We start from the raw sequence: 19,567 nt of genomic DNA, 5'->3' as shown, positions 1-19,567 counted from the left end.
GATCACATGATGGGGGCGTGTCTGTGATCCTGTGACTGGTCCAAGCTTCAACTTGGTCTCATTTGACATTTCAGTCCTAGTTTTGGAACGTGTCTTCATTTTCCTTCCTGTTCCTAACCCTAACCCTGTTCCTAACCCTAACCCTGTTCCTAACCCTAACCCTTCTGGTCCTGGACTTCAGTTCCAGTCCTCCTGTGTTGCTTCTCCTCCATTCCTGAATTCTTCATTTGCTTTAATTTGTGCTTTTTCAGTCACTTCATTGTTTTGAAAAATAGTTTAGAAAACCAATCAGCAAGAATACAATAATACAAACAAACAAACAAACACATAAACAGGTCACTAAATAAATAAATAAATAAATAAATAAATAAAAATGGGTCAGCTGACTAAAGGATGATTCATAAACACCTCTGCTGATTGGTCGGTGCAGATCCATTGATCGATATGTTGACATAGATCAGGTGGCAGTGACATCACAGTGTGTGTGCATGCTGATTGGTCGGTTAAAGCTGCTCTCACAACAAAAAATATACATGACAAAGAAACTTTACAGCATTCAGTGAACGCACCCTAACCCTGTTCCTAACCCTAACCCTGTTCCTAACCCTAACCCTCTTCCTAACCCTAACCCTCTTCCTAACCCTAACCCTCTTCCTAACCCTAACCCTGTTCCTAACCCTAACCCTGTTCCTAACCCTAACTCTCCTTTAAATAAATCAGATAGTGCAGCTTTAACCTGTGGCTCATTACTATGTTGAATGTATTGAATGTGTTGAATGTGTTGAATGTATTGAATGTATTGAATGTGTTGAATGTACTGAATGTATTAAATGTGTTGAATGTGTTGAATGTATTGAATGTGTTGAATGTATTGAATGTACTGAATGTGTTGAATGTACTGAATGTGTTGGATGTATTGAATGTGTTGAATATATTGAATGTGTTGAATGTATTGAATGTGTTGAATGTGTTGAATGTATTGAATGTGTTGAATGTATTGAATGTATTAAATGTGTTGAATGTATTGAATGTATTAAATGTGTTGAATGTATTGAATGTATTAAATGTGTTGAATGTATTGAATGTGTTGAATGTATTGAATGTATTGAATGTGTTGAATGTATTGAATGTATTGAATGTGTTGTTGAATGTATTGAATATGTTGAATGTTGAATGTATTTGTTTCATATACTGAATTTGAGTTTCATGTTTATTTTTCGTTGATCCGCAGTTTGAAGGAAACCCGTCCTGCGAACTTGTCCCTCTCGCTGCCGGCTTCAAGTGTGTTAGAGTTGATTTTACACTCAATGTTGATATCTGTGTTCAATGAGGCGTTCAGGAACTTGACAGCAACCAGAGGCTGAGTGTAGTTCACCTGCAAAACAAAAAGAGAAGAAGAAGAAAAGATGAGAAGAAAAGATGAAGGAAAACACAGAAGAAGAAAAAGAAGAAAAGATGAAGGAAAACAAGAAGAAGAAGAAAAGATGATGGAAAACACAGAAGAAGAAGAAGAAGAAGAAGAAGAAGAAGAAGAAGAAGAACTGCGAGCAGTTATGAACGGGGGCCAAGCCTCCCCGCCCACTCGGACCCCAGGCCCCACAGAGCCCACGGAAGTCGTCCCCGAAGGACGTGGGTCTGGGGCTGAGCTGGTGGAGGCTGGGCCCCGTTCATAAGGGTTTACAGTTGGAGTTAGTATTCCACCGTCTGAGCCGCTGTATTCACTGGAATGGGACAAATGCACCAGTAGAGTGGAAGGAGGAATGTGTGGGACTGGGATTAGTTGGAATAAATTACACTCACGTTGATCAATCATTACTAAACTTTACAGCTGGTCTCAGGAGTGACCCCACATCATACTCACCACATTTCATAGAAATTGGTTTAGCCGTTTAAGAGATACAAATTTCACTTATTTGCAGCGCCCCCTAGAAGCCAACATTCATCAAATTTGGCTCATACCCTCACACTGACATTCAGGTGTCTGTGTCGTTAGTTCATGGTGCGTTCAGGTGTCTTTGTCATTAGTTCATGGTGTGTTCAGGTGTCTGTTTGTCATTAGTTCATGGTGCGTTCAGGTGTCTGTTTGTCATTAGATCATGGTACGTTCAGGTGTCTGTTTGTCATTAGATCATGGTGCCTTCAGGTGTCTGTTTGTCATTAGATCATGGTACGTTCAGGTGTCTGTCATTAGATCATGGTGTGTTCAGGTGTCTGTCATTAGTTCATGGTGCATTCAGGTGTCTGTGTTGTTAGTTCATGGTGCATTCAGGTGTCTGTGTTGTTAGTTCATGGTGCGTTCAGGTGTCTGTGTTGTCATTAGTTCATGGTGTGTTCAGGTGTCTGTGTTGTTAGTTCATGGTGCATTCAGGTGTCTGTGTTGTTAGTTCATGGTGCGTTCAGGTGTCTGTGTTGTCATTAGTTCATGGTGTGTTCAGGTGTCTGTGTTGTTAGTTCATGGTGCATTCAGGTGTCTGTGTTGTTAGTTCATGGTGCATTCAGGTGTCTGTGTTGTCATTAGTTCATGGTGCATTCAGGTGTCTGTGTTGTTAGTTCATGATGTGTTCATGGTGCATTCAGGTGTCTGTGCCGTTAGTTCATGGTGCGTTCAGGTGTCTGTGTCATTAGTTCATGGTGCATTCAGGTGTCTGTGTTGTCAGTTGGTGGTGCGTTCAGGTGTCTGTGTCATTAGTTCATGGTGCGTTCAGGTGTCTGTGTCGTTAATTCATGGTGCGTTCAGGTGTCTGTGTTGTCAGTTGGTGGTGTGTTCAGGTGTCTGTGTTGTCGGTTGGTGGTGCGTTCAGGTGTCTGTGTTGTCGGTTGGTGGTGCGTTCAGGTGTCTGTGTCATTAGTTCATGGTGCGTTCAGGTGTCTGTCGTTAGTTCATGGTGCATTCAGGTGTCTGTATCATTAGTTCATGGTGCGTTCAGGTGTCTGTGTTGTTGGTTGGTGGTGCGTTCAGGTGTCTGTGTGTGCTGGTTACCTGTGCTTTCTTGCCATAGTATGGATAATACATCAGGTTGAAGGTTCCATTTGGAGGAAAATAAACAACAGGTCCAATTTTATCAGAGTCCTCCCTCTGTAGAAATATAGAATATAGAAGAGAGTTACAATAGAATAGAATAGAATAGAACACAGACTCAGGTTCTAGTACCTTCTACTGTCCTACAGGTCTAACCCACAGACTCAGGTTCTAGTACCTTCTACTGTCCTACAGGTCTAACCCACAGACTCAGGTTCTAGTACCTTCTACTGTCCTACAGGTCTAACCCACAGACTCAGGTTCTAGTACCTTCTACTGTCCCACAGGTCTAACCCACAGACTCAGGTTCTAGTACCTTCTACTGTCCTACAGGTCTAACCCACAGACTCAGGTTCTAGTACCTTCTACTGTCCTACAGGTCTAACCCACAGACTCAGGTTCTAGTACCTTCTACTGTCCTACAGGTCTAACCCACAGACTCAGGTTCTAGTACCTTCTACTGTCCTACAGGTCTAACCCACAAACTCAGGTTCTAGTACCTTCTACTGTCCCACAGGTCTAACCCACAGACTCAGGTTCTAGTACCTTCTACTGTCCTACAGGTCTAACCCACAGACTCAGGTTCTAGTACCTTCTACTGTCCTACAGGTCTAACCCACAGACTCAGGTTCTAGTACCTTCTACTGTCCTACAGGTCTAACCCACAGACTCAGGTTCTAGTACCTTCTACTGTCCTACAGGTCTAACCCACAGACTCAGGTTCTAGTACCTTCTACTGTCCTACAGGTCTAACCCACAGATTCAGGTTCTAGTACCTTCTACTGTCCCACAGGTCTAACCCACAGACTCAGGTTCTAGTACCTTCTACTGTCCTACAGGTCTAACCCACAGACTCAGGTTCTAGTACCTTCTACTGTCCTACAGGTCTAACCCACAGACTCAGGTTCTAGTACCTTCTACTGTCCTACAGGTCTAACCCACAGACTCAGGTTCTAGTACCTTCTACTGTCCTACAGGTCTAACCCACAGACTCAGGTTCTAGTACCTTCTACTGTCCTACAGGTCTAACCCACAGACTCAGGTTCTAGTACCTTCTACTGTCCTACAGGTCTAACCCACAAACTCAGGTTCTAGTACCTTCTACTGTCCCACAGGTCTAACCCACAGACTCAGGTTCTAGTACCTTCTACTGTCCTACAGGTCTAACCCACAGACTCAGGTTCTAGTACCTTCTACTGTCCTACAGGTCTAACCCACAGACTCAGGTTCTAGTACCTTCTACTGTCCTACAGGTCTAACCCACAGACTCAGGTTCTAGTACCTTCTACTGTCCTACAGTTCTAACCCACAGACTCAGGTTCTAGTACCTTCTACTGTCCTACAGGTCTAACCCACAGACTCAGGTTCTAGTACCTTCTACTGTCCTACAGGTCTAACCCACAGACTCAGGTTCTAGTACCTTCTACTGTCCTACAGGTCTAACCCACAGACTCAGGTTCTAGTACCTTCTACTGTCCTACAGGTCTAACCCACAGACTCAGGTTCTAGTACCCTCTACTGTCCCACAGGTCTAACCCACAGACTCAGGTTCTAGTACCTTCTACTGTCCCACAGGTCTAACCCACAAACTCAGGTTCTAGTACCTTCTACTGTCCTACAGGTCTAACCCACAGACTCAGGTTCTAGTACCTTCTACTGTCCTACAGGTCTAACCCACAGACTCAGGTTCTAGTACCTTCTACTGTCCTACAGGTCTAACCCACAGACTCAGGTTCTAGTACCTTCTACTGTCCTACAGGTCTAACCCACAGACTCAGGTTCTAGTACCTTCTACTGTCCTACAGGTCTAACCCACAGACTCAGGTTCTAGTACCTTCTACTGTCCTACAGGTCTAACCCACAAACTCAGGTTCTAGTACCTTCTACTGTCCTACAGGTCTAACCCACAGACTCAGGTTCTAGTACCGTCTACTGTCCTACAGGTCTAACCCACAGACTCAGGTTCTAGTACCTTCTACTGTCCTACAGGTCTAACCCACAGACTCAGGTTCTAGTACCGTCTACTGTCCTACAGGTCTAACCCACAAACTCAGGTTCTAGTACCTTCTACTGTCCTACAGGTCTAACCCACAGACTCAGGTTCTAGTACCTTCTACTGTCCTACAGGTCTAACCCACAGACTCAGGTTCTAGTACCCTCTACTGTCCCACAGGTCTAACCCACAGACTCAGGTTCTAGTACCTTCTACTGTCCCACAGGTCTAACCCACAAACTCAGGTTCTAGTACCTTCTACTGTCCTACAGGTCTAACCCACAGACTCAGGTTCTAGTACCTTCTACTGTCCTACAGGTCTAACCCACAGACTCAGGTTCTAGTACCTCCTACTGTCCTACAGGTCTAACCCACAGACTCAGGTTCTAGTACCTTCTACTGTCCTACAGGTCTAACCCACAGACTCAGGTTCTAGTACCTTCTACTGTCCTACAGGTCTAACCCACAGACTCAGGTTCTAGTACCTTCTACTGTCCTACAGGTCTAACCCACAAACTCAGGTTCTAGTACCTTCTACTGTCCTACAGGTCTAACCCACAGACTCAGGTTCTAGTACCGTCTACTGTCCTACAGGTCTAACCCACAGACTCAGGTTCTAGTACCTTCTACTGTCCTACAGGTCTAACCCACAGACTCAGGTTCTAGTACCGTCTACTGTCCTACAGGTCTAACCCACAAACTCAGGTTCTAGTACCTTCTACTGTCCTACAGGTCTAACCCACAGACTCAGGTTCTAGTACCTTCTACTGTCCTACAGGTCTAACCCACAGACTCAGGTTCTAGTACCTTCTACTGTCCTACAGGTCTAACCCACAGACTCAGGTTCTAGTACCTTCTACTGTCCTACAGGTCTAACCCACAAACTCAGGTTCTAGTACCTTCTACTGTCCTACAGGTCTAACCCACAGACTCAGGTTCTAGTACCTTCTACTGTCCTACAAGTCTAACCCACAGACTCAGGTTCTAGTACCTTCTACTGTCCGACAGGTCTAACCCACAGACTCAGGTTCTAGTACCTTCTACTGTCCTACAGGTCTAACCCACAGACTCAGGTTCTAGTACCTTCTACTGTCCCACAGGTCTAAAAGGACTCAGGTCTTACCCACTCATCTGGTCCCACTTTGTATTTCTGAGGACAGACAGGTTCAGACAGACAGGTGGTTTCAGACAGACACACAGACAGGTTCAGACAGACAGGTGGTTTAAGACAGACAGACAGACAGGTGATTTCAGACAGACAGGTTCAGACAGACAGGTGGTTTCGGACAGACAGACAGGTTCAGACAGACAGGTGGTTTCAGACAGACAGGTGGTTTAAGACAGACAGGTGGTTTCAGACAGACAGGTAGGTTCAGAAAGACAGGTTCAGAATGAAAGACAGGTGGTTTCAGACAGACAGGTGGTTTTAGACAGACAGGTTCAGACAGACAGGTGGTTCAGAAAGACAGGTTCAGAATGAAAGACAGGTGGTTTCAGACAGACAGGTGGTTTTAGACAGACAGGTTCAGACAGACAGGTGGTTCAGACCTTGGCTCCACAGGTCACGTATGGGGACTGTCGGTCCTTTCCTGGTAACATGCCAATGACCTGCAGAAGGAGACAGGTTAGTCTAGGACTGAGATGGACTAAGGTTAGGGTTAGACCAGGGTTAGGGTTAGACCAGGGTTAGGGTTAGACCAGGTGTTAGGGTTAGACCAGGGTTAGGGTTAGATCAGGGTTAGTGTTAGACCAGAGGTTAGGGTTAGACCAGGGTTAGGGTTAGACCAGGGTTAGGGTTAGGGTTAGACCAGGGTTAGGGTTAGATCAGGGTTAGGGTTAGTGTTAGACCAGAGGTTAGGGTTAGACCAGGGGTTAGGGTAAGGGTTAGACCAGGGTTAGGGTTAGACCAAGGTTAGGGTTTGACCAGGGTTAGGGTTAGACCAGGTTTAGGGTTAGACCAGGGTTAGGGTTAGGGTTAGACCAGGGTTAGGGTTAGACCAGGGTTAGGGTTAGATCAGGGTTAGGGTTAGATCAGGGTTAGGGTTAGACCAGGGTTAGGGTTAGACCAGGGTTAGTGATAGACCAGGGTTAGACCATGGTTAGGGTTAGACCAGGGTTAGTGTTAGACCAGGGTTAGACCATGGTTAGGGTTAGACCAGGGTTAGTGTTAGACCAGGGTTAGACCATGGTTAGGGTTAGACCAGGGTTAGTGTTAGACCAGGGTTAGACCATGGTTAGGGTTAGACCAGGGTTAGTGATAGACCAGGGTTAGACCATGGTTAGGGTTAGACCAGGGTTAGTGATAGACCAGGGTTAGACCATGGTTAGGGTTAGACCAGGGTTAGTGATAGACCAGGGTTAGACCATGGTTAGGGTTAGACCAGGGTTAGTGATAGACCAGGGTTAGACCATGGTTAGGGTTAGACCAGGGTTAGTGATAGACCAGGGTTAGACCATGGTTAGGGTTAGACCAGGGTTAGGGATCCTCAGTGTGGGATGTCAGATAGTTATTGAAATGAAATGTGTTGATTCTTTGACATGTGGAAGGTAAACACCCTAACCCTGGTCTAACCCTAACCCTGGTCTAACCCTGACCCTGGTCTAACCCTAACCCTGGTCTAACCCTAACCCTGGTCTAACCCTGACCCTGGTCTAACCCTAACCCTGGTCTAACCCTAACCCTACATACCCGGTTCAGTTTGATGAGGATGCATGGCTGTCCTCTGCTGTAACCATAGAAACGGTCCAGAAGTCCAGAACAGTCCTCCAGCGTGGTCCGATTGAACTGACAAGAACGCTTTGGGTTGTTCCGAACCTGAGAGGGAGACAGGTGGAGAGTGAGACAGGTGGAGAGGGAGACAGGATAGATGAGTAACTCTAACCCTAACCCTGAGAGGCAGACAGGTGGAGAGTGAGGCAGGACAGATGAGGACTGAATATCAATTCCACTACTAGGGTTAGGGTTAGGGTTTAGACTCTGACCTTAGAGACAGATGGGTGTTGACACAGACAGACAGACAGTCACAGACAGACAGACAGACCGACAGAGACAGACAGACAGACAGACAGACAGGTGTACAGACAGACAGGTGGACAGACAAGTATGCAGACAGACAGGTGTGCAGACAGGTGTACAGACAGACAGGTGGACAGACAGGTGTACAGACAGACAGGTGGACAGACAGGTGTACAGACAGGTGTGCAGACAGACAGGTGTACAGACAGGTGTACAGACAGACAGGTGTACAGACAGGTGTACAGACAGACAGGTGTGCAGACAGGTGTGCAGACAGACAGGTGTGTAGACAGACAGGTGTGCAGACAGACAGGTGTACAGACAGACAGGTGTGCAGACAGACAGGTGTGCAGACAGACAGCTCATACCTCTCCACTGTCCTCCTGTATAAAGTATTGGTCTGGTGGACAGTTATCGTTGGTCTGAACCTGGAAACTGTCATTGTACGCTGAAGACACAAAGAAAGGTCAAAGGTCAATTGATTATCACATGGATATGAGCTGACCCTTGACCCTGCAGGTCAAAGGTCAGCTGATTATTACATCATCAGATGACCTTTGACCCTTCAGATCAGAGGTCATCTGTTTATCACATGGATATCTGATGACCTTTGACCCTTCAGATCAGAGGTCATCTGTTTATCACATGGATATCTGATGACCTTTGACCCTTCAGGTCAGAGGTCATCTGTTTGACCCTTCAGGTCAGAGGTCATCTGTTTCTCTGCTCAGTTCTTGCTTCTCTCTTACGGGACAGGAAGTTGTTGAGGTTGGACACGAAGCCGTCCCAGCTCTCAGTGTCGGAGACGGAGAAGGAGATTTCCAGCTGATCGCCCTTTGGACGAATCATCATGCCTGAAAACAAACCCCGCCCACTCGTTAGGGTGTGGACATCAGTCACTGGTTGAACAGTGGAGACAGTGTTTTGGTGGGAGTCTCACCTGGGTTAGGGTTAGTCTCACCTGGGTTAGGCTTAGGGTTAGTCTCACCTGGGTTAGGGTTAGTCTCACCTGGGTTAGGCTTAGGGTTAGTCTCACCTGGGTTAGGATTAGTCTCACCTGGGTTAGGGTTAAGGTTAGTCTCACCTGGGTTAGGGTTAAAGTTAGTCTCACCTGGGTTAGGGTTAGTCTCACCTGGGTTAGGGTTAGGGTTAGTCTCACCTGAGTTAGGCTTAGGGTTAGGGTTAGTCTCACCTGGGTTAGGCTTAGGGTTAGTCTCACCTGGGTTAGGATTAGTCTCACCTGGGTTAGGGTTAAGGTTAGTCTCACCTGGGTTAGGGTTGGGTTAGTCTCACCTGAGTTAGGCTTAGGGTTAGGGTTAGTCTCACCTGGGTTAGGATTAGTCTCACCTGGGTTAGGGTTAAGGTTAGTCTCACCTGGGTTAGGGTTAGTCTCACCTGGGTTAGGGTTAGGGTTAGTCTCACCCGGGTTAGGATTAGTCTCACCTGGGTTAGGGTTAGTCTCACCAGGGTTAGGGTTAGTCTCACCTGGGTTAGGGTTAGTCTCACCGGGGTTAGGGTTAGTCTCACCTGGGTTAGGGTTAGTCTCACCTGGGTTAGGGTTAAGGTTAGTCTCACCTGGGTTAGGGTTAGTCTCACCTGGGTTAGGCTTAGGGTTAGTCTCACCTGGGTTAGGCTTAGGGTTAGTCTCACCTGGGTTAGGGTTAGGATTAGTCTCACCTGGGTTAGGCTTAGAGTTAGTCTCACCTGGGTTAGGGTTAGGATTAGTCTCACCCGGGTTAGGATTAGTCTCACCTGGGTTAGGGTTAGTCTCACCGGGGTTAGGGTTAGGATTAGTCACACCTGGGTTAGGGTTAGTCTCACCTGGGTTAGGGTTAGTCTCACCTGGGTTAGGGTTAGGATTAGTCTCACCTGGGTTAGGATTAGTCACACCTGGGTTAGGGTTAGTCTCACCTGGGTTAGGGTTAGTCTCACCTGGGTTAGGGTTAGGATTAGTCTCACCTGGGTTAGGGTTAGTCTCACCTGGGTTAGGGTTAGGATTAGTCTCACCTGGGTTAGGGTTAGGATTAGTCTCACCTGGGTTAGGGTTAGGGTTAGTCTCACCTGGGTTAGGATTAGTCTCACCTGGGTTAGGGTTAGGGTTAGTCTCACCTGGGTTAGGGTTAGGGTTAGTCTCACCTGGGTTAGGGTTAGGATTAGTCTCACCTGGGTTAGGGTTAGTCTCACCTGGGTCAGGGTTAGTCTCACCTGGGTTAGTGTCACCTGGGTTAGGGTTAGTCTCACCTGGGTTAGGTTTAGGGTTAGTCTCACCTGGGTTAGGGTTAGTCTCACCCGGGTTAGGATTAGTCTCACCTGGGTTAGGGTTAGGATTAGTCTCACCTGGGTTAGGGTTAGGATTAGTCTCACCTGGGTTAGGGTTAGGGTTAGTCTCACCTGGGTTAGGGTTAGGGTTAGTCTCACCTGGGTTAGGGTTAGGATTAGTCTCACCTGGGTTAGGGTTAGTCTCACCTGGGTCAGGGTTAGTCTCACCTGGGTTAGTGTCACCTGGGTTAGGGTTAGTCTCACCTGGGTTAGGCTTAGGGTTAGTCTCACCTGGGTTAGGGTTAGGATTAGTCTCACCCGGGTTAGGATTAGTCTCACCTGGGTTAGGGTTAGTCTCACCTGGGTTAGGGTTAGTCTCACCCGGGTTAGGGTTAGTCTCACCCGGGTTAGGATTAGTCTCACCTGGGTTAGGGTTAGTGTCACCTGGGTTAGGGTTAGTCTCACCTGGGTTAGGGTTAGTCTCACCGGGGTTAGGGTTAGTCTCACCTGGGTTAGGGTTAGGGTTAGGGTTAGTCTCACCCGGGTTAGGATTAGTCACACCTGGGTTAGGGTTAGTGTCACCTGGGTTAGGGTTAGTCTCACCTGGGTTAGGGTTAGTCTCACCGGGGTTAGGGTTAGTCTCACCTGGGTTAGGGTTAGTCTCACCGGGGTTAGGGTTAGTCTTACCTGGGTTAGGGTTAGTCTCACCGGGGTTAGGGTTAGTCTCACCTGGGTTAGGGTTAGTCTCACCCAGGTTAGGATTAGTCACACCTGGGTTAGGGTTAGTGTCACCTGGGTTAGGGTTAGTCTCACCTGGGTTAGGGTTAGTCTCACCGGGGTTAGGGTTAGTCTCACCTGGGTTAGGGTTAGGGTTAGTCTCACCTGGGTTAGGGTTAGTCTCACCTGGGTTAGGGTTAGGGTTAGTCTCACCTGGGTTAGGGTTAGTCTCACCTGGGTTAGGGTTAGGGTTAGTCTCACCTGGGTTAGGGTTAGTCTCACCTGGGTTAGGCTTAGAGTTAGTCTCACCTGGGTTAGGGTTAGGATTAGTCTCACCCGGGTTAGGATTAGTCTCACCTGGGTTAGGGTTAGTCTCACCGGGGTTAGGGTTAGGATTAGTCACACCTGGGTTAGGGTTAGTCTCACCTGGGTTAGGGTTAGTCTCACCTGGGTTAGGGTTAGGATTAGTCTCACCTGGGTTAGGATTAGTCACACCTGGGTTAGGGTTAGTCTCACCTGGGTTAGGGTTAGTCTCACCTGGGTTAGGGTTAGTCTCACCTGGGTTAGGGTTAGGATTAGTCTCACCTGGGTTAGGGTTAGTCTCACCTGGGTTAGGGTTAGGATTAGTCTCACCTGGGTTAGGGTTAGGATTAGTCTCACCTGGGTTAGGGTTAGGGTTAGTCTCACCTGGGTTAGGGTTAGGATTAGTCTCACCTGGGTTAGGGTTAGGGTTAGTCTCACCTGGGTTAGGGTTAGGGTTAGTCTCACCTGGGTTAGGGTTAGGATTAGTCTCACCTGGGTTAGGGTTAGTCTCACCTGGGTCAGGGTTAGTCTCACCTGGGTTAGTGTCACCTGGGTTAGGGTTAGTCTCACCTGGGTTAGGTTTAGGGTTAGTCTCACCTGGGTTAGGGTTAGTCTCACCCGGGTTAGGATTAGTCTCACCTGGGTTAGGGTTAGGATTAGTCTCACCTGGGTTAGGGTTAGGATTAGTCTCACCTGGGTTAGGGTTAGGGTTAGTCTCACCTGGGTTAGGGTTAGTCTCACCTGGGTTAGGGTTAGGATTAGTCTCACCTGGGTTAGGGTTAGTCTCACCTGGGTCAGGGTTAGTCTCACCTGGGTTAGTGTCACCTGGGTTAGGGTTAGTCTCACCTGGGTTAGGCTTAGGGTTAGTCTCACCTGGGTTAGGGTTAGGATTAGTCTCACCTGGGTTAGGGTTAGTCTCACCTGGGTTAGGGTTAGTCTCACCCGGGTTAGGGTTAGTCTCACCCGGGTTAGGATTAGTCTCACCTGGGTTAGGGTTAGTGTCACCTGGGTTAGGGTTAGTCTCACCTGGGTTAGGGTTAGTCTCACCGGGGTTAGGGTTAGTCTCACCTGGGTTAGGGTTAGGGTTAGGGTTAGTCTCACCCGGGTTAGGATTAGTCTCACCTGGGTTAGGGTTAGTGTCACCTGGGTTAGGGTTAGTCTCACCTGGGTTAGGGTTAGTCTCACCGGGGTTAGGGTTAGTCTCACCTGGGTTAGGGTTAGTCTCACCGGGGTTAGGGTTAGTCTTACCTGGGTTAGGGTTAGTCTCACCGGGGTTAGGGTTAGTCTCACCTGGGTTAGGGTTAGTCTCACCCAGGTTAGGATTAGTCACACCTGGGTTAGGGTTAGTGTCACCTGGGTTAGGGTTAGTCTCACCTGGGTTAGGGTTAGTCTCACCGGGGTTAGGGTTAGTCTCACCTGGGTTAGGGTTAGGGTTAGTCTCACCTGGGTTAGGGTTAGTCTCACCTGGGTTAGGGTTAGTCTCACCTGGGTTAGGGTTAGTCTCACCTGGGTTAGGGTTAGGGTTAGTCTCACCTGGGTTAGGGTTAGTCTCACCTGGGTTAGGGTTAGGGTTAGGGTTAGTCTCACCTGGGTTGGGGTTAGGGTTAGTCTCACCTGGGTTAGGGTTAGTCTCACCTGGGTTAGGGTTAGGGTTAGTCTCACCTGGGTTAGGGTTAGTCTCACCTGGGTTAGGGTTAGGGTTAGTCTCACCTGGGTTAGGGTTAGGGTTAGTCTCACCTGGGTTAGGGTTAGTCTCACCTGGGTTAGGGTTAGTCTCACCTGGGTTAGGGTTAGGGTTAGTCTCACCTGGGTTAGGGTTAGTCTCACCTGGGTTAGGGTTAGGGTTAGTCTCACCTGGGTTGGGGTTAGGGTTAGTCTCACCTGGGTTAGGGTTAGTCTCACCTGGGTTAGGGTTAGGGTTAGTCTCACCTGGGTTAGGGTTAGGGTTAGGGTTAGTCTCACCTGGGTTAGGGTTAGGGTTAGTCTCACCTGGGTTAGGGTTAGGGTTAGTCTCACCTGGGTTAGGGTTAGTCTCACCCGGGTTAGGGTTAGGGTTAGTCTCACCTGGGTTAGGGTTAGTCTCACCTGGGTTAGGGTTAGTCTCACCTGGGTTAGGGTTAGGGTTAGTCTCACCTGGGTTGGGGTTAGGGTTCGGGTTCGGGTTACCTGGGGTCTCCAGACGGTCCTGCCAGGTGGGTTTGTAGTCGTCCAGAGTCAACAGCATGATGTACATGGTGAGAGCGAACATTCCAGCCAGGAAGAGGTAGAAGAACAGGTAGAAGAGCAGGATGAGCCCTGGAAGGACGGGTGGAGATAGAGCAGGACGGGTGGAGACAGAGCGGGACGGGTGGAGACAGACCAGGACGGGTGGAGACAAACGAGGATGGGTGGAGACGGACGAGGACGGGTGGAGACAGACCAGGACAGAGGGGGTTAGACAGGCAGGAATGGGTAGAGACAGATGAGGATGGGTGGAGACAGACAAGGACGGGTGGAGACATACCAGGATGGGTGGAGACAGACCAGGACAGAGGGGGTTAGACAGGCAGGGACGGGTGGAAACAGACCAGGACAGAGGGGGTTAGACAGGCAGGGACGGGTGGAGACAGACCAGGACAGAGGGGGTTAGACAGGCAGGAAAGGGTGGAGACAGACAAGGACGGGTGGAGACAGAGGGTTCTTCAGTCAGGACAGTGTCCAGAGGTAGAAGTGAATAAAGTCTTTCAGTTTGTCTCAGACGCAAACGTCCAAATTTGTACATTTACACTGAACCCTGGATCCAACAAGAGGTGAACCCTGGTGTTCCACAGGGTTCTAAACTGGAACCACTATGCTAGCTGACCGTATATGGTCATTTGAACTTGGTCGTTTCCTTCTAAATTCAGACAAAACTGAAGTTTTTTTTTCTGGACCCAAAACTCAACAGGGTCAAACGAAAACTGGAGAAACTTTGAACAGAATCCAGTTTATTCTGAGTGAAGAGATCAACTTTAAAAAAGACAAGAGACGAGTTCAAAACAAACAGAGCAGAACCAAGCAGAACACAATGAAGAATCCATTAAAATACAAAGACAAGAGAACACATAGAACCCTTTGAGTTCTAAGGTCAGAGGTCACATAGAACCCTTTCAGAGCACAACCCATTTGCCCTAAATGGGCCTTGGATCCTGTTTCCAGTTCCCTTTAATGTACGTGGAACTGTAAGAACAGCAGGTTCTACCAGTAGGTTCTATGCTCCTCCATCTGTTCTCATATGAACATGAGTAGGATTCAGATCAGATCAACCCCTCCCCTCCCCCTCCCCTGCCCCTCCCCCTTTTCCTCTAAATGTCATCTTTATAATCCTCTTGTGTTTAGCTCCGCCCCTGGAGATGACCTACATTTAGTATGAATGAAAGGACGGGGGAGGGGCAGAGAGAGGTGGAGGAGGAGGAGGAGGAGGAAGAAGAGGAGGAAGAAGAGGAGGAGGAGGAGGAGGAGGAAGAAGAGGAGGAGGAAGAGGAAGAGGAGGAAGAAGAAGAGGAGGAAGAGGAAGAAGAGGAGGAAGAGGAGGAGGAGAAGGAGGAGCAGTAGTAGAAGGAGCAGTAGTCGTAGGTGCAGTAGTAGGAGGAACCGTAGTAGAAGGCGCAGTAGTAGGAGGAACAGTAGTAGGAGGTGGAGTAGTAGGAGGTGCAGTAGTCGTAGGTGCAGTAGTAGGAGGAACAGTAGTAGGAGGTACAGTAGTAGGAGGAACAGTAGTAGGAGGAACAGTAGGAGGAGGAGCAGTAGTAGAAGGCGCAGTAGTCGTAGGTGCAGTAGTAGGAGGTGGAGTAGTAGTAGGTGCAGTAGTAGGAGGTGCACTAGTAGGAGGTGCAGTAGTCATAGGTGCAGTAGGAGGTGCAGTAGTCATAGGTGCAGTAGGAGGTGCAGTATTTGGAGGTACAGTAGTAGGAGGTGGAGTAGTAGGAGGTGCAGTAGTAGGAGGTGCAGTAGGAGGTGCAGTATTTGGAGGTGCAGTAGTAGGAGGTGGAGTAGTAGGAGGTGCAGTAGTAGGAGGTGCAGTAGGAGGTGCAGTATTTGGAGGTGCAGTAGGAGGTGCAGTAGTAGGAGATGCAGTAGGAGGTGCAGTATTTGTAGATGCAGTAGTCGTAGGTGTAGTTGTAGGTGCAGTAGGAGGTGCAGTAGTAAGGGGTGCAGTAGGAGGTGCAGTAGTAGGGGGTGCAGTAGTAGGAGGTGCAGTAGGAGGTACAGTAGTAGGAGGTGCAGTAGTCATAGGTGTAGTCGTAGGTGCAGCAGTCATAGGTGCAGTAGGAGGTGCAGCAGTCGTAGGTGTAGTTGTAGGTGCAGTAGGAGGTGCAGTAGTCATAGGTGCAGTAGCAGATGCAGTAGTAGGAGGTGCAGTAGTAGGAGGTGCAGTAGTAGGAGGTGCAGCAGTCGTAGGTGTAGTTGTAGGTGCAGTAGGAGGTGCAGTAGTCATAGGTGCAGTAGCAGATGCAGTAGTAGGAGGTGCAGTAGTAGGAGGTGCAGTAGGAGGTGCAGTAGTAGGAGGTGCAGTAGGAGGTGCAGTGGTAGGAGATGCAGTAGGAGGTGCAGTAGTAGGAGGTGCAGTAGGAGGTGCAGTAGTAGGAGGTGCAGTAGTAGGAGGTGCAGTAGGAGGTGTAATTGTGGTTCTGGTTCTTGAACCTGTGTTTGTGCTCAGTCCAGTTTTATACCATACATCAGTATGAGTGTGTGACAGATTACAGTCTGTACATAATCCAGATTAACACACTTCATTGTGTGTGTGTGAGTTATTGTGTATTAGTGTGTGTTAGTGTGTCTGCTCCTGGTGCATGATGGGAAATCATAAGACATTTGTTCTGTAAACCTTCTTCACTGTCACAACATTCATCCAACTGCATTATATAGACTAACCCTGACCCTGTTCCTAACCCTGACCCTGTTCCTAACCCTGTTCCTAACCCTGACCCTGTTCCTAACCCTAACCCTGTTCCTAACCCTAACCCTGTTCCTAACCCTGACCCTGTTCCTAACCCTGACCCTGTTCCTAACCCTAACCCTGTTCCTAACCCTGACCCTGTTCCTAACCCTAACCCTGTTCCTAACCCTGACCCTGTTCCTAACCCTGACCCTGTTCCTAACCCTAACCCTGACCCTGTTCCTAACCCTGACCCTGTTCCTAACCCTAACCCTGTTCCTAACCCTGACCCTGTTCCTAACCCTAACCCTGTTCCTAACCCTGTTCCTAACCCTGACCCTGTTCCTAACCCTGACCCTGTTCTTAACCCTAACCCTGTTCCTAACCCTAACCCTGTTCCTAACCCTAACCCTGTTCCTAACCCTGACCCTGTTCCTAACCCTAACCCTGACCCTGTTCCTAACCCTGACCCTGTTCCTAACCCTAACCCTGTTCCTAACCCTGACCCTGTTCCTAACCCTGACCCTGTTCCTAACCCTGTTCCTAACCCTGACCCTGTTCCTAACCCTGACCCTGTTCTTAACCCTAACCCTGTTCCTAACCCTGTTCCTAACCCTGTTCCTAACCCTAACCCTGTTCCTAACCCTGACCCTGTTCCTAACCCTGTTCCTAACCCTGTTCCTAACCCTAACCCTGTTCCTAACCCTGACCCTGTTCCTAACCCTGACCCTGTTCCTAACCCTGACCCTGTTCCTAACCCTGACCCTGTTCCTAACCCTAACCCTGTTCCTAACCCTGACCCTGTTCCTAACCCTAACCCTGTTCCTAACCCTGTTCCTAACCCTGACCCTGTTCCTAATCCTGACCCTGTTCCTAACCCTGACCCTGTTCCTAACCCTGTTCCTAACCCTAACCCTGTTCCTAACCCTGACCCTGTTCCTAACCCTGACCCTGTTCCTAACCCTAACCCTGTTCCTAACCCTGACCCTGTTCCTAACCCTAACCCTGTTCCTAACCCTAACCCTGTTCCTAACCCTGACCCTGTTCCTAACCCTAACCCTGTTCCTAACCCTGACCCTGTTCCTAACCCTGACCCTGTACCTAACCCTAACCCTGTTCCTAACCCTGACCCTGTTCCTAACCCTGACCCTGTTCCTAACCCTAACCCTGTTCCTAACCCTGACCCTGTTCCTAACCCTAACCCTGTTCCTAACCCTGACCCTGTTCCTAACCCTATACATAACCCTGTGGAGAAGAAGGAAGCCACGCCCACTCCACAGGGTTCTCTCAGTTCTCAGTAACAGGAACATTTCGAGATCAGCTGTGACTTTGAAAAGAACACAGAACCTTTTACATCAGTAATGTAGACTGACCCTGTAGACCGACCCTGTAGACCGACCCTGTAGACTGACCCTGTAGACTGACCCTGTAGACCTACCCTGTAGACTGACCCTGTAGACTGACCCTGTAGACTTTGGACCTGTAGACTGACCCTGTAGACTGACCCTGTAGACTGACCCTGTAGACTTTGGACCTGTCAGTCAAACAGATCCAAGGTCAGAGGGAAGGACAGTGCATCACACACACACACACACACATGTACACATACACACACACACACACACACACATACATACACGTACACATACACACACACACACACACACGTACACACACACACACGTACACATACACACACACACACGTACACACACACACGTACACATACACACACACACACACACACATACACACACGTACACACACACACACACACACACATACACACACGTACACACACACACACACACACACACGTACACCTACACACACACACACACACACATACACACACGTACACACACGTACACACACACGTACACACACACACACACACACACACCCTCACACACACACACATCTCCACAGAGGCAGGTTGTCGGACACTGTCAGTGACGTCACCACTCACCCCAGCTGGTCGCGGTTCGGCCCAGGAGCTCGTGAGTCCGGGGATTCCAGAAGAATTCCCGCCATTGGTTTGATCCTTTTCGGTCCTCCTCCTGTTTTGATCCGGACATGATGAAGATGAAGATGAAGAGGAAGATGAAGAGGATGGAGGGGAAGAGGAAGATGGACGAGCACCGCGAGAGCAGAGAGAGAGAGAGAGAGAGAGAGAGAGAGAGAGAGAGAGAGAGAGAGGAGGATGAAGATGAAGAGGGCGCGCGCACCTCCCACCGCCTCCCGCCGACAGGGATGAGAGCGGAGAGGAGTCAACGAGAGAGAGAGAGAGAGAGGATCGATCCACTGATCGATCAGCCGCTGATCAGAGGAGAGAGAGAGAGAGAGAGAGAGAGAGAGAGAGAGGTGGAGAGAGGCAGACGGACAAAACAGAGAGAGAATGCGTCATCACAGGCCCCGCCCAATAACATTGCTATAATGCGTCAAACTAGGTCCCGCCCACGAACACTGCGTTAACACAGGAAGCTTCCGGTTCATTCATGATTGATTAAAAAACAAAAAACAACAAAAAAAGATCGATTATATGATCAGGATTTGATCAGATTATACAGAAAGAAAGGAAAGCTACATCAAATACTACAGTAGAAGAAGAACTACTGTGATAAGAAAGGAAAGCTACATCAAATACTACAGTAGAAGAAGAACTACTGTGATAAGAAAGGAAAACTACATCAAATACTACAGTAGAAGAAGAACTACTGTGATAAAAAAAGGAAAGCTACATCAAATACTACAGTAGAAGAAGAACTACTGTGATAAGAAAGGAAAACTACATCAAATACTACAGTAGAAGAAGAACTACTGTGATAAAGGAAAGCTACATCAAATACTACAGTAGAAGAAGAACTACTGTGATACGAAAGGAAAACTACATCAAATACTACAGTAGAAGAAGAACTACTGTGATAAAGGAAAACTACATCAAATACTACAGTAGAAGAAGAACTACTGTGATAAAGGAAAGCTACATCAAATACTACAGTAGAAGAACTACTGTGATAAGAAAGGAAAACTACATCAAATACTACAGTAGAAGAAGAACTACTGTGATAAAGGAAAGCTACATCAAATACTACAGTAGAAGAAGAACTACTGTGATAAAGGAAAGCTACATCAAATACTACAGTAGAAGAACTACTGTGATAAGAAAGGAAAACTACATCAAATACTACAGTAGAAGAACTACTGTGATAAGAAAGGAAAACTACATCAAATACTACAGTAGAAGAAGAACTACTGTGATAAGAAAGGAAAACTACATCAAATACTACAGTAGAAGAAGAACTACTGTGATAAGAAAGGAAAACTACATCAAATACTACAGTAGAAGAAGAACTACTGTGA

General features: G+C 48.1%; 1 protein-coding gene across 2 annotated transcripts; it reads right to left on the bottom strand.

The window, feature by feature from the left end:
- Window positions 1–1,195: 1,195 nt before the first annotated feature.
- Window positions 1,196–18,362, bottom strand: LOC115416200 (sodium/potassium-transporting ATPase subunit beta-2-like). 2 transcript variants are annotated; one of them, XM_030129930.1, is made up of 9 exons: window positions 18,174–18,362; window positions 13,474–13,602; window positions 8,778–8,882; window positions 8,397–8,476; window positions 7,702–7,827; window positions 6,561–6,620; window positions 6,136–6,162; window positions 2,981–3,076; window positions 1,196–1,375 (listed from the first exon to the last, which is right to left on the bottom strand). In XM_030129930.1, exons 1-9 carry the CDS (start codon window positions 18,280–18,282, stop codon window positions 1,211–1,213), a joined length of 897 nt encoding a protein of 298 aa, XP_029985790.1. In that variant the 5' UTR covers window positions 18,283–18,362; the 3' UTR covers window positions 1,196–1,210. The 2 variants fall into 2 exon arrangements, with proteins under 2 accessions (XP_029985790.1, XP_029985791.1); XM_030129931.1 differs by lacking the exon at window positions 6,136–6,162 and having other exon boundaries at window positions 18,174–18,361.
- Between the last annotated feature and the right edge of the window lie 1,205 nt (window positions 18,363–19,567).

This window comes from Sphaeramia orbicularis, unplaced genomic scaffold (assembly GCF_902148855.1).
Source record: "Sphaeramia orbicularis unplaced genomic scaffold, fSphaOr1.1, whole genome shotgun sequence".
In the NCBI taxonomy this organism is placed as follows: Eukaryota; Metazoa; Chordata; class Actinopteri; order Kurtiformes; family Apogonidae; genus Sphaeramia; species Sphaeramia orbicularis.
This window is presented reverse-complemented; position numbering and strand designations above follow the sequence as displayed.

What these genes read in the sequence shown, in the direction of transcription:
- LOC115416200 (XM_030129930.1), bottom strand. Translation starts at nt 18,282, where the DNA reads ATGTCCGGATCAAAACAGGAGGAGGACCGAAAAGGATCAAACCAATGG. An exon ending in AAGTGGGACCAGATGAGTGG is followed by an intron (nt 3,077 to 6,135) that starts GTAAGACCTGAG and finishes ATATTTCTACAG; the next exon opens with AGGGAGGACTCTGATAAAAT. An exon ending in ACTATGGCAAGAAAGCACAG is followed by an intron (nt 1,376 to 2,980) that starts GTAACCAGCACA and finishes TTTGTTTTGCAG; the next exon opens with GTGAACTACACTCAGCCTCT.